This window comes from Xiphophorus couchianus, chromosome 14 (assembly GCF_001444195.1).
Source record: "Xiphophorus couchianus chromosome 14, X_couchianus-1.0, whole genome shotgun sequence".
Lineage (NCBI taxonomy): Eukaryota > Metazoa > Chordata > Actinopteri > Cyprinodontiformes > Poeciliidae > Xiphophorus > Xiphophorus couchianus.
Window position 1 is genome coordinate 24,857,321 of NC_040241.1, and position 14,393 is coordinate 24,871,713.

The following is a 14,393-nucleotide window of genomic DNA, read 5'->3' on the forward strand; positions in this document are numbered from 1 at the left end:
AATAATATGACATTGAATACAATTAATTAAATAATCTTTACTAAAACAAAAGTACCCAAATGTCAAAATTTCCAAACTGCATTCATATCATTTAAAGACAGACAGGATGAAAAGGGAAGATTTAGTGGACAGACACTCTGACCTTCCTTCATTGTTCTGTCCTCTTGTCTGCCTATTAGAAATGAACAGGACAGATGCAGAGAGACGGGCAGAGAAAAAGACAGACAGGGAGAGAGATGGAGTAAGAGAGCTGATTGTCTGTAATGTGTAATTTTACCATTTTAAAAGTTCCACTGGTTCATGAAGGAGAAGAATGGCGACATGCAGGTTCACTGCTGTGTTCTGCATAAGTCGTCCTGTTGGTTAATGTCACTTTTCCGTTTGCAGCTTTTGTTCCATTTTCTGGGTTGAGGCCTATGTATCGCCTAGAATATAGATGGGAGACAGTTTAAAATTACATTTTTGAAGCGCCATGATGCTGGAGGCCTGGCTAGTGAATTGTTTGAAAAGCAACTGGTCTATGTTCCAGACCACAGTAATAAAGGAAGGAGTAAGATTCAGGATTTTTGGAATCCCATAATCCATACTGTGATAAAAGCTCCAGCTTCAGGAGGTTCTGTGTACACAGTTGCACCCTTGGATAACCTTCAGAGGCTGAGAACAGTGTACCGCTCGATGTTGAAACCAGTTCCTGAAGGACTCTGGCCTCAAGAGCTTATGAGAGGCAAGGACAGTTCCAACACTAGGGAAGAGGAGGCGGACGAGGAACTTGATTTCGTCTATGTGATAACTCGAACAACAGGTGTGGAGGCACCTGCCTCTAAAGTTCAGGTGGGTGAAAGCCAATGTACTCTCCCTCAATCTGCTCCTCAAAAGACTGAAGAAAGCTTGGGTCCCTTCCGACGGACGACAAGGAAGACGGCCGGTTATCATTCAAACCCTCATCACCTTCCACAGAGGCCAAGATATAGGGCAGAAGGGGCTACAGTCTCTCAGATCACTGGTGCTGGTAGCAGTGTGGCTGACATTTTTCAACCATAGTGTTAGTAGGGTGTCTGTATATTGACGGGCCGTCAATACAAAAAACCAGGGGTAGATTGTAGCCGGGGCATTTTATCCCGAAAGTATAGTGTTGTGCATTCTTCTTTTTGCCCATATTTGGAAGACGCTGTGACAAAGCGCAGCTGGTTCGTCAGCCAGACAGGTAATCAGCAGTTGCATTTAAAAGCAGGTAGATCGCTGAGGAGATCAGATCCCAGGCTGATGATTCGTACAGAGGTTTGTTTAGCATTGAGCATCAGGTGAGTTTAGAATTATTTCTGATTCCTCCACTTGATTATTGTAGGAGAGAAACTTCTAGAGCGAGTGACGTACAGAGCACCATAACAGAAACTGTACCCCCAAGGTCACATTTAAATAACTGTTTATTTATTATATTTAAATAAATATAATAATATTTATTATTAAATAATAATAATATTAATATTTAATAACTTTAAATAACCATTTAAATAACAACACCCAGTTAGAAATAATGTAATGCAATAAATGCATTACATTATTTCACTGAATTTAACATTAACTGCAGTTTATTGCATTATTAGATTTATTTCTAAGTATTTCTACATAAAAGCATTGAAAACATAAAGGTGATCTCTTTAATGTTTTTAGCAGCAGACAGACAGACAGGCAGACAGACAGACAGACAGACAGACAGACAGACAGACAGGCAGACAGACAGACAGACAGACAAACAGGATCATCATGTTTGTTAGCAACAAGCTGCAGAGCTGCAGGTTCAACAGGCTGAAGCTGCAGAGAAACAATGGAGCTGCTGAGGTTTTAACATTCAGACATTTCAAATAAAAACAGTTTCTGAAAACATGAGACTGAAAACTGAGAATGAAACATTAAATACATTCATGAGGCTTACAGAGAAAAAACTCAAACATATTCAGATGGACAGGTGAACATTTTTCTGGAGTTGATTTTATTCTCCTGCATTAATTTATTGTAAGAATCATAAATCCGATTGTTCTGAATGAACAACTTTCTAATGTTTCCAGTTTATTAAAGAAAGCTCTCTGAGTAACAGAACTGATGTTTTCTTCCTGTTGTCAGTGGATCCAGTTTCACATCAACAACATTTTCTGTCTCCAGGAGTTTCAGCATCAAAGTTTTTCTTCTTCTTCTGTCATGGTGGCGTACAGAACAGTAGTGAAGCAGCGCCGCCTCAGAGCTGCAGAAGAAGAAAACATCCAATCACTGAAGCTCAGTCATTTAGCTGCAGCTAAGCTAGCCTCTTTAGCAGCACTGCTGTTAGCATGGCTAATGCTAACTGGCTAGCCTGAAGCTAACTGTTGCTGCTGGTAACAGATGTTGAACTATAAAATGACTCATTGTTAAAACTTCCTGTCAGCAGAAATTTAATTATTCCATAAATATTGTAGTAATTATGGATCTGATCAGATGTTTCTGTCTCCATGTTCTGCTGAGGAAATCTGGATTCTCTCTGGTTAATCTGGATTCTGTCTGGATAATCTGGATTCTCTCTGGTTAATCTGGATTCTCTCTGGCTAATCTGGATTCTCTCTGGCTAATCTGGATTCTCTCTGGTTAATCTGGATTCTCTCTGGCTAATCTGGATTCTCTCTGGCTAATCTGGATTCTCTCTGGCTAATCTGGATTCTCTCTGGTTAATCTGGATTCTCTCTGGCTAATCTGGATTCTCTCTGGCTAATCTGGATTCTCTCTGGTTAATCTGGATTCTCTCTGGTTAATCTGGATTCTCTCTAGCTAATCTGGATTCTCTCTGGCTAATATGGATTCTCTCTGGTTAATCTGGATTCTCTCTGGCTAATCTGGATTCTCTCTGGCTAATCTGGATTCTCTCTGGTTAATCTGGATTCTCTCTGGCTAATCTGGATTCTCTCTGGTTAATCTGGATTCTCTCTGGTTAATCTGGATTCTCTCTGGCTAATCTGGATTCTCTCTGGTTAATCTGGATTCTCTCTGGCTAATCTGGATTCTCTCTGGTTAATCTGGATTCTCTCTAGCTAATCTGGATTCTCTCTGGCTAATCTGGATTCTCTCTGGTTAATCTGGATTCTCTCTGGTTAATCTGGATTCTCTCTAGCTAATCTGGATTCTCCCATCAGATATCAATGTTCCATTAATCTGATTCTCTAAGTTGCTGTCAGGAGGAACTCTGGATGTTTTCATGGCTGTTTGTCCAGTGAAGAACCACAGAGAAAATGTTGAATATATTTTGGTCTGTTTCACTAAAGTAGGATTCAGAAATCCAGGATGAGATCAAGCCGGGCTTAACGCCATCAGTTCATCCTGACTTGATCCATTCAGACCAAACCAGGCTGAGGAGCTGCAGCCATGTTGAGTCAGACTGAAGATTCAGGTAAATCAACAGATTTCTAAAGTGACCAATGAGATCCATGAGGTTCAATGATGCTACGCTAGATAAAAACGCCAAACCTCCCACCAAACAAACATGTTTTGATTGAGGATTATGAGGAACTGAAGCAGATCAAACTAAAGAAAGAAACTGAGGCTACAACTGAAAACAATAGCAGGAATATTGAATTCATAATTAGCCCAAAATATACATTTCTAAACCATTCCTGACTAAAATAATATAATCCCTGTTATTTGTTCAAATAAGCAACTTTAACCTTATAAATGGACAGTATTATATATAATGTGTTAATCTGACAGAGAATTCATTCATTCATTCATTCATTCATTCATGTGACTGTTTTTGTTCCACATCTTATCAATATTTATACAGAATAAACATGACAACAGGTTGAGATTAAATGCAACAACATTAGAGATATTAGGTTCACCCTTCAATCATAATTTATGACTTTATGGTTATGGATATGAAAATGAGTTTAGGGAGGTTTATATGTTGATGAATTTCTCTCGTCTCATCGCAGCAGGTGGTAGCTATTGATGTCATGAGATAAAGCAGAAATTAATAACTTATTATGATTCTTTATCTGCCCTGAACCTCTTGGTGAGTCTGAAAGACGCCCCCTGCTGTTCATTCACGGAATAAACAATCTGCTTTCTCTCCCCTCCTTCTTTGTACTTGGTTTAAAGATGGCTGCTTTTCTTTTGATGTTTGTTGCACAAATTCTAATATATGCTACATATCAACCAACAATTAAGTGAATCTGTTTTGTTCTTAAATCCCCTCATGGAGACTTACTAACATCTTCTGACAACCAGTATATAACAGATAATATTTTTGATTGCTTTGAGTTTGATGATATTTTCCTTAATCTGACTGATATGATACGGATGTTTTGCATTGATCATTTATAGCTTTAGCATTGGAACCTTATCAGCCACTAGAAGTGAACTGTATTAGTTAGTGAACATTAGTGACCAGATGCATCATTAGGACCAAGGAGCAAAAGCTGCAGATCATTTTAAAGGTAACAAAACAATTCACCATGTTGGGAGCAACTCTTGGAGCATGGTTGTGTAGTCAGTATGTTCTTTTGGTTTTTAGGTAAAGTGTACCAACAGCAAACTTAGTCAATGTTATTATAAGTTGGGCTGGTTGTCAGAAGATGTTAGTAAGTCTCCATGAGGGGATTTAAGAACAAAACAGATTCAAATTCATTAACATATAAACACTTCATAGAGACAAAAGGTATTTTTATGATGTAAATAAATATTTGTTTAAACGATGTTTGAATTAAATTGCCCATTAGTTTAATTATATGAGGAAACTAAAGTTATTTACATTATAAATGTTACTTTAAGCTAAGAGGGTTTAATTTCTATCAAACCTAGAAATGATCAGTAAATGTCGTCCTTCAATGGAGGGAGTTTGCTACATGCTAATATGACTTAGTTTAGTTAAAATACGTTTGTTTCTTTATCAGTCGTTTCTCTAATCACCTCATCGCTGCAATGGTCTATTAAAGGCCTTTCTATCAAACTAGAACAGCGCTCTAAAGGAACAATCCAACAGTAACAGTCTGATTATTTTAACATTTATAATATTTTCTACCATCATAATGTTAAAATGATAATAATATTCAGTCATTTTGACAGAAAACCAAAATGAATTTGTGGTTTTATAACACAGGTTGTTAGAAAAGAGCAAACAGACAAGAAAACAGAATCAGTGATAAAAGTGATTGATTTCTGATCGGTCTGATCAGTTCAGTCACTAAGCTGCTTCTTAGCTGCAGTTTTAGATCCTATTAAACAGGAATGCACCGATGTGAAAACTTGGGCCAATAACTGATTATTTCCAACATCACAGAGATTAAATGTATATTTCTTTACACTTTGGACTCTCTAACAGCAACCACACTACCTCTGTTCAGCACCAGGGGGCGCTGAAGGTTCTGAACAGGTTAGAACCGCCCTGAAGGAAAAGGCTGTGAAAGCAGAAAACATGGCGGTCTGCAACACATTTCCACCAGTAACCAATAAACACTGGCCGCCTTCACAGGCCGCCTGCAACCCGCCCACCACATGAACATCAATTATTTTTATCACCAGCCGTTTTTCTCTCCTTATTTGGAGTCTTTTCAGACCCAAACGGTCCAGTCAAAGTCCCAGAAGCTCTGATCTGAGAACAGAAGCAGAAGTGGTCGGTGGTTTGCATCGTCACTCTGCAGCATGACGTGTTTCTGTGAAGTCAACTTCATTTCTACTTTATTAGATTTGTTATAAAACTTGTTCAGTCAAAACTTCAGACCCAAAAACAAGAAACTGAAAAGTTGAAAAGTTTACAGCAGAAAAATGAAGCAAGAATTAAAGCAGCTCTGAAAAATGAGACACTGACTGAATAAAAGGCAGTAATAATATAAAACACATTATGTTTTATGAATGACTTCCTCATTGTAGTTGTCATCTCCAGCATTGCCTGGTTGTCTTGTTTCTGTTTAACATGAATCTAATTGTTTCCAGATGAATCTGTTAAATCTGTCCATCATGGCAGGAAACTTTAAACTCAACTTTTTCTGTTTGATTTCTGGTTTCCTGTCAGAAGTTCAGCTTCCTGCTGATGTCGGCTGGTTTCTGATCGTTTCTCTGCTTCTGATTTCTGCTTATTTATTCTGATCCTAATTTTAGAAACTGATAGTTTCTGTTCCTGTGATGAAATGAGATTCAGGCTGATAGAGACGAGAAGCTGATCAGTTTCTCTGCTCAGTTTAAACATGTCGACATAAATACATTTTTATTCATTATTTGGTTATTAGCTGCTGAGAGGAGATAAAACCTGATGCTGTTTATGTAGACAGATATATTAAATGCATGAACATCTGTAAAATAATCCCCATTTGAGTTTTGAATTCATTATTACTTGTTTCTTCAGACTCTAAAAAATAACATGAACAGAATCTAAAATGGAGGCCAGGAAATCCTCATTAGGAAACATTTTCTGATCAATCTGAAAATCTATCAGAAACAAAAACACATGAACATAATCACCATTTCCTGTTCCTGGTTTGGTTTTCTTCTGTTTCCTCTGGAACATCCTGATGTTTCTGGAAGTGATGTCATCCTCTCCTCTTCCTCCTTCATCACCTGAAATAAATCCAAAGTTACCAGGAAGTTTTTCAGGAAGATCTGAAAAGTTTCACTGAATGAAATCAAGAGATTTAACCAACAGGTTTGTCTCACCTTAGGGTTGTTGTACAAATATACGACCAGTTGAACCAGTAAAAACAGGAAAACCAAAACACAAAGAGATGCACTGGGAAGCAACACTGGGAGAGAGACGGAGGAAGAACCTGGACCAGGTGTGACTGTAGAGTCAGAGATGTTGGTGAGTTTCTCTAGAAAGAAGAAGCTGCTAAATAACCGTCTGCTGTAAACATCAAGACTCAGAGCTGAAGGAGAAGCTGCTCACCTGAGGAAGAGGAGGAGGAGGAAGGTGGAGAGATAGTGGAGGGTGGAGAGGTGGTTGGAGGTTTCTCTAGAATAAAGAGGTTGGATTAAATATATCACCAGGTTATGGATTCTCAGACATTATCAATGAGATTCACTGTTAGAGGATGACCTCTGACCTTTGACAAAGATCCTGCTGGACGGAGACTCTCCATGACCTTTGACATTACATTTATAGAGGCCTTCATCAGAGCTGGAAACATGGAGGAGGGTCATGTGACCTGATGGTCCATCACCAATGAAGGAGCCATCTTTATAGAAAGCAGCTGGGAGGTTGTGGGTTGGATTCTTTGCTCTGCAGCTCAGAGTGACGTCATCTCCCTCCATCACAGGGAGGACAGGACTCTGCAGGATCACTGATCCACCTCAACACAGAGACAAACTACAGCATTTCATCCATTTCCACACAGCTTCAGCAACACTAACTCCACAGTCTGATCTTACCAGAGACAGAGAGCTGGATGCTGCTGCTGCTGCTGGAGGATCCATTGATGGACTCACACCAGTACAGACCAGTATCACCTGGGAGGAGGTAGTCCATGTTACAGGTAGAACCAGCTGGTGTTCCCCATCCTTTACACTCAGCTCTGGTGTCTCTGGTTGCGTTTCTCCTCACAGTCCATCCATCAGATCCGTTTTCATCCTCACAGATCAGAATCACTGATTCATGTTCAAAGAACTGAGATCTGCTGGGAATCACAGTCAGACGAACTGGGAGGACTGGCATGGAAGAGATAAAGAACACATCTGTTATTCTAGCAGTTCTTTTCCTTTGAGAAAATTGATCTAAAAATATTTTAAATATTTAAAATGAAATATGACCAACCTTGACCTGATGTCCAGAACAGCAGTGAGATCAGAACTGAAATGAAATAAAAGTTTTTGTTATTTTAGAATAAAACTTTCTAAAAGGTTTTTAGAAAATATTAACCAACATCATAAATGTGATTCATTGATAAAGTTGACATTTAAAGTATTTAATAAACTCCTTGTGCTAATATTTCATTTGAATGTTTTTCATGATTTTTCTATCATTCATTTGGAAACATTAAAATTAACTGAATCAAATATTTTGGGGTTTTATTGGTTTCCTCTTGTTATCGATCAATATATTTGCTCATAATTTTCTGTTTTCTTCATAAACTAATTATTTAAGGTTTTTTCTGCAGTCAGTCTGAGTTTGTGATGACATCATCACACTTTTATTGAATCATGTTTATTTGACATACAAAGGAACAGATTTTAAGCTTCTGACTCTTAATCTACAGAAAGTGTAAATGTTGCTGGGATCAGGCTCAGATGGCGTCTGGAGTTTCTTTGTCTTTTATTTACCGTCACATAAATAACTCAGGTTGTTTCACTCGGTGCCTAAAGCTGCTCAGCAGAACGTAGCAGAGCACCGCCTGGCAACAAGGCAGTTCAAGGAACAAACAGTAACATTCAGGGACATCTAGGAAATATCAGTACTGCTGATTAAAGCCAGGAGACAGACATAAAAACCAGGTTTGGACAAACTAACAAACTACAATGAAAAATGAATTTCTTATAATAAGCAAAACAAACCTGTGAACAATAATCCATAAACAGTAACAACATATTGATATGTGATCTGATTGTAATAAATCATCATCTGGACATTCAGGTCTACCTGCTCATTAATGTGTGGAGACAGAAGAAAGGAATGGATTATTATACAGGTTACATTACAACCTTCTCTTGAGCTACACAGACTACTGTCCACTGCAGCCTCACATTCCTGATGTCATCAGTTTAGCTTTTATTTTAGTCCCATATTTAGTTAATAATATCCAAACTAATTATCCTCCTATTTGGGAATGTGTTTAATTCTACATTTCATTTCCAATCTCTACATCTGTCCTGTAGTTCATATGTATCTCATCACTTTGTAACAGGAACCTTTGTTACTGTCTGAAACCCAAAATGGAGACGTTTTTATGTTCTTCACCAAAGCTGCCATACCTGCTACATTTACTGCTCTGTCTGTCAAACTTGGTTCTCCAAGTGTAAAATAAGTCAAAGTCTCTGGTCTCCTTGTCTCTCTGGACTCGGCTGTCTTTCCTCTACGGCCTGTTGGATGTCAGAACCTCTTTCCACATGATGAGCCCATGATGTCCACATCCTCTGGTTCGGTACTGTTGGCATTTTCCTCAGCAGTTTCTGCAGGATCATCCTGACCATCTTCTGCTTTGTTGGCACAATTAGTGGCACAACTTCTGCAGCCGTGGGGTCCAGTGCAGGTTTACTGCTAATCACACTGAGTGTCCGTTCTGAGCCCAACTGACCCATTTGTTTATGTAATTCATCTGGTACCAGAGGACGGTACACTGAAGGAAGGACTCAGAGCTTTTTGTGTTTGGTCGTTCTAAACATTGTTCCATCCTGGGTGGTTTTTAGTTTGCTCCTCTCTCTAGCCAAAGCTTTAAACTCAGGACTCTCAGTGTGGAGTTCATGTGCAGCAGGTCTTTGGTTCTGCAGCCTGAACTCAAACATTTTAACTATTACAGGGTCTTGCTGCTGGGCTGCACAGAATTTCTGTCCAGTTATTGGTTGAATTGTCCAAAAGTCTCTCTGCTCCTGTTTGTTGCTGCAGGACATTAAAGGAGACTGGATTCAACGTTGGTTCTGGTTCTGCTTGCTGCACTAAGATGCCCTGCTGTGTGGCTCCTGCAGAGTCCTGGCTAATTGTGTGCAGCTTCTCATCTAGTCTTCAAAATCAAGGGGCCTTCCAGATAATCCATCTGCATCTGCATTTGTTTTCCAGGTCTGTATTTTATGGTCAAATTAAAATCTGCTAACTCAGCAACCCAACGCTGACCTGATGCATTTCATGTAGCTGCTGTCAGAACATCAGTGAGTGGATTATTGTCGGTGTGAACCACAAAAGATGAAACCAATAATCCCTGAAGCGTCGCAGAAAGACCATTTAGCTCTAAGAACTCAAGTTTACCTGCATATGATAGTTTTTCTCAAGTGGGTTAAAGTTCAATAATCCTTAACTTGCTGTTTCAGCGTTGATAGAGAAAAGCCCCTAGTCCTGCATCAGTATGCAACATTTCTGCTTATTTCCACTCATATTAATATCAGTTATTAAACATTATTTCTGTACTTACAGATCAGACGCTGAGCAGCTGCTTCCTTCATGTCTGCTGACTTTGACTGGACCGGTTCCCTAGAGGAGAGTTAGAGCAGCAACTAGAGTCCGCCTCTTCCTTCCTTTATCATCTTTTTTCTCCAGAAATGTTACAACAGACAGAATCCAAAAATGGTGCAGACTAAAAGTTTAAACACACACAGCCTTGATTTAGTTTTAGTGCAGCTCAGCAAATTCAGCAGAGTTAAAATGTCAGTGTTTTATCAGAGTTGATACTTCAGTGTTTTCACCAGAAATAACTCAAACTGCTGGAACACCTGAGTGAAGTTTCCCCTCGTTCTTCAAATCAGACAAAATTGGTGTCAAATGTTTGCGCAGCAAAACTTTTTGTTTGTGCTGCTTTCATTTTAAAGATATAAAGAAATGTTTCTAGAGGTCATCAAAGGTCAACCAGCCCCCCCCCACCTTCTTCAAATCAGACAAAATGGGTGTCAATCAACTCAACGACATTTGTGTTTGTTTGAACAGCAAATTTTTCCTTTGTGTCACTTTGTACAATAAAAGCTAAATCATTGTTCTGCACTAATCAGTCCAATTTTGCACAACTGCACTGTGGCACACTTGCTGTACATATATTTACATATACATACTGTTTCTGCATTTTTTTGAATCTTTGCAAGGACTGCTCTTAAGTTGCTTTTTATATTGACAGCATGTTATATTTTATTTTATCTTGTCTACAATTTCTACTCAGTGGTGGTTGTTGTGTGTCTTGTCTCTATGCTGCTGTAACTGTGAAATAATTTCCCTGCTGGGATGAATAAAGTAATTCTATTCTATTCTATTTGGCTTTGAAGATATTAATGAAAGTTTAAAGGTCAAAAGGTCAACCAGCCTCCTACTTTTATAAACCGTTTGTCACTGATTTGAAGTGATGATGATGATGATGATGGGTGTCGATCATGAAACTGAGCTGGAAACAGCTAACTAGATAGCTAGCACATGTTTAGCTCTAATCTTACTTTTTGCATTTCTACAGTTCAGTTTGTCTAACAGCGCCCTCTGGTGGTCAGAAACTAAAATTCAGGTCACCAAGTTAATTTTGGAGGTTTTGTTCCAGTTCTGTCTAAATAAGATCCAAGTAAATTTCATCCATGTTAATAATTTCAGATGAAATTCACAGATCCAGCATGAACTGATGTTCACTGACCTCTGATGACCTCTAGACAGTGAAGTCAGGTTACTGACGTCGGACCACTGTTTTCAGTAACTAGTAATCTAACGTGTTGCTAGTTCAAATCTAGTAGTCAGACTACAGTTACTTATTGAAACCACTTTGCATTAATATTTTCTTTTGTAATTGAATTTTATTTCAACGCGTCTTGGGGAGAAACCGCCGTTTCTATGCAACAGAATCAGCATAGAAACTAATTAGATCGAATTAGCACACATCTATATAATATTTCAGATTCAGAGAGAACAAAGATGATCAATATTGAGGAATTTAAAGTTGCCTAAACTCATAGAGTATATAAATAAAGGTTAAATAAGACTCTGAACTCCATCTGCTCATAGTCAAAACGAGAAGAGATTTTAATGTACATCTGCGGAACTAAACATCACATACACATCGTTACAGTAGTCCCAAAATCTCTTGCCTTCTACTTCTGGTATCAGTTTTTTATAGAGTCCAGCTCTGCTGGTGTGTATTGGAAAGCCTCGACCAATGGCGTTGCTTTCCTCCATTTACGTAGTTCATTTGGCTCCGTCTTACACTGGATGTGTATCGGAAATTCCTTGGAAACATTCAGACCTCCAACATCTGCTCCATTTCAAAGGTGCAAACCAAGTCAATTATTATTCTTATCTATCCAAACAGATCGTTTCCCAAACATTCTTCCCGTCTCACTTTGGCTTCGCACGCAAAGGGAACTGGGAGCCAGGTCAATTAGACCTTCTATGGCGCCAGATCTCCTTAGCGAAAAACAATCTATAAAGAGTATTTCCGCTCTTACATAATCCCAATCCATTTGACACAATACATTTCTTTTAGGTTAAAACATATCTTAGTGCGAAACCACCCAACAAACATAATTTTTAACTATTAATATAATTATATTCCTCTACATCAACTAGACGACTAAACATGTTGTTATGCTCAAGATGGTTTGGTTAGTTTTTTGTTCTATTTAGATGAACTAACAACATTTTAATGAGTATATGTGGCCTCCACTCTGTTAAGAATTTGATCAAATGTAAAAAAAAAATAAAAAAAACTACTGATTAGACAAATTTTGATCATTAATATTACATTTAATTTAAAATACTCTACTGATAAGGCTATAGGTTGATCAAATCTTGAATCTAAAACTAACCAAAAACCAGCATAATCAATCCAATACTTAACATTAGCTAAAAAATTAAACATTAAAAACTAGAATAATTAAACTAATATTCCCAACACCAAGACACATGAAAACAAACCTTTATTTTGACATTTTTCTATTATTCCTCTTTCTTTTCTCTCTCCCTGAATCAATCAATCAATCAATCAAATTTTATTTGTATAGCACATTTCAGCAGCAAGACATTTCAAAGTGCTTTACATCATAACAAACACAGAAACACAAAGCAACATAGAATCAATAATCAAAACACAGCATTAAGTCAAGGTCCATCAATAAATTTGTAATTGATTACATTTCAGATACAATTCTAAACAGGTGGGTTTTGTTAAGAAAAATGATTAATTTTAGTACTTAATATAGTTAATCTTACGCATGTGTAAAAAGGGTAGGTTTGATACTCTTGTCTTGAACCGGACAGACAGGGGTCAGAATGCAGATCACTAAATGGGGCCTTTTGAGGCCCGGCTAGAACACAGAGCTATAAATTAGCATTCCTGCAGGCAGTTGGGGGGAGACCTGCCGGAGGCCAGCATCTGCGATGGTGTGAAACTAATGCAAAATAGAAGATTGAAACCCCTTAACATTTAATTTCTAAGTATTAATACCATGTTTTTACTGAAGATTGTATTATCTCATTTTAAAACTACTAAAGGACGAATGTATTTGAAAACTGTATTATCTGTGACGATATTAGAAGCAAATGGAAATTGTTTGAATGAAAATGTTTTCTTTACTATTAGAAAATGGCTCAGGAATTATACTTTATTTTGTCCTGTGGATTTTATGTATTATTTTGGCAGAACTCAATCTTTTGGGGGGCTGACTGTGCAAAAGCAAAAACTGGGGTTTGCAAAGATAACATTTCCTTGAAAATTACCAGATGCAAGTCTCTTCGAGAACGTTAGGAGAAATAATGGAAGAGACGTCAGATTCCGAGGGTGTCTGCGAAATCTTATCTTAAGACTCTCGGCGCCGGGGACATTCGTACCTGGTATCCTCCAAGATTAACTGGTCCGCCCTTGTCTCTCGACAGAAACCAGACGCCTTTGGAACTTCGCTGTAAATTAGGAGACTTCTCAAGTTTGCCTTAGTCCATATGGGAGTTTCTAATTGGTTAAAGAGCGGAACGCCTTAATTGAATATATTAAATTGAAGAAACACCCACTCAGTATAAAATTTCATGCAAGCGTTAGAAATTCAGAATGCTACCACTGTTTTGCTTTTTGGCATAAAGCTTTCTCCAAAGACGCGTCTTTGCCCCCCTTGTTTTCTTTGTGTTTCTTTTTCTATTTTTCCTGTTACAGGTAATGAATATATATCTCTGTACCTCTGCAGTTTTGTTAATTGATTCATGCGTTGTTTTGTGTGGAATTAAACTCTGTGATCTGTGACGTCAACGCGCAGTGTCGTGGTTTCACTTTCTCCAGCCGCAGCCCGCCTGCCAGAGATCCCGGGACTTTAAGGAAGAAGGAGCCAAACTTTTTGTCCAAAGTTAATGTTAAATTATTCTTCCTTAATAGTTTTTAGTCTAGATTTAAAAGAAGTCAGTGTTTCAGCTGTTTCACAGTTTTCTGGAAGTTTGTTCCAGATTTGTGGTGCATAGATGCTGAAAGCTGCTTCTCCTCGTTTGGTTCTGGTTCTGGGGATGCAGAGCAGAACCAGAACCTGAACCTGAGAGGTCTGGAAGGTTGATACAACAACAGCAGATCTTTAATGTATTGTGGTGCTAAGCCGTTCAGTGATTTACAAACTAACAACAGGATTTTAAAGTCTATTCTTTGAGCTACAGGGAGCCAGTGGAGGGACTTTAAAACTGGTGTTATGTGCTTTATCTTCCTGGTTTTAGTCAGAACGCCAGCAGCAGCATCTGGATCAGCTGCAGCTGTTTGATTGATTTGTTGGACAGACCTGTTGTCAAGTTCTTTTTTAAACTGTGC

The 14,393-nt window shown here is 38.2% G+C and overlaps 2 protein-coding genes across 2 annotated transcripts in view; both read right to left on the bottom strand.

Annotated features, from left to right (window-relative positions):
* Positions 1–1,961: 1,961 nt before the first annotated feature.
* Positions 1,962–14,393, bottom strand: part of LOC114157631 (Fc receptor-like protein 5) — a 151,970-nt gene continuing 139,538 nt past the window's right edge. Inside the window, exon 6 of the mRNA XM_028038757.1 lies at positions 1,962–2,239. Within this exon, the coding sequence (XP_027894558.1) occupies positions 2,172–2,239 (68 nt within the window). The 3' untranslated portion in view covers positions 1,962–2,171. The remainder of the gene's footprint in view (positions 2,240–14,393) is intronic.
* On the bottom strand, positions 4,761–10,182 carry LOC114157629 (hemicentin-2-like). Its single transcript, XM_028038751.1, has 8 exons — positions 10,068–10,182; positions 7,763–7,798; positions 7,381–7,656; positions 7,056–7,301; positions 6,899–6,964; positions 6,670–6,824; positions 6,478–6,573; positions 4,761–5,611 (listed from the first exon to the last, which is right to left on the bottom strand). The coding sequence occupies exons 1-8, from the start codon at positions 10,096–10,098 to the stop codon at positions 5,522–5,524; spliced, it is 996 nt and encodes a 331-aa protein (XP_027894552.1). The 5' UTR covers positions 10,099–10,182; the 3' UTR covers positions 4,761–5,521.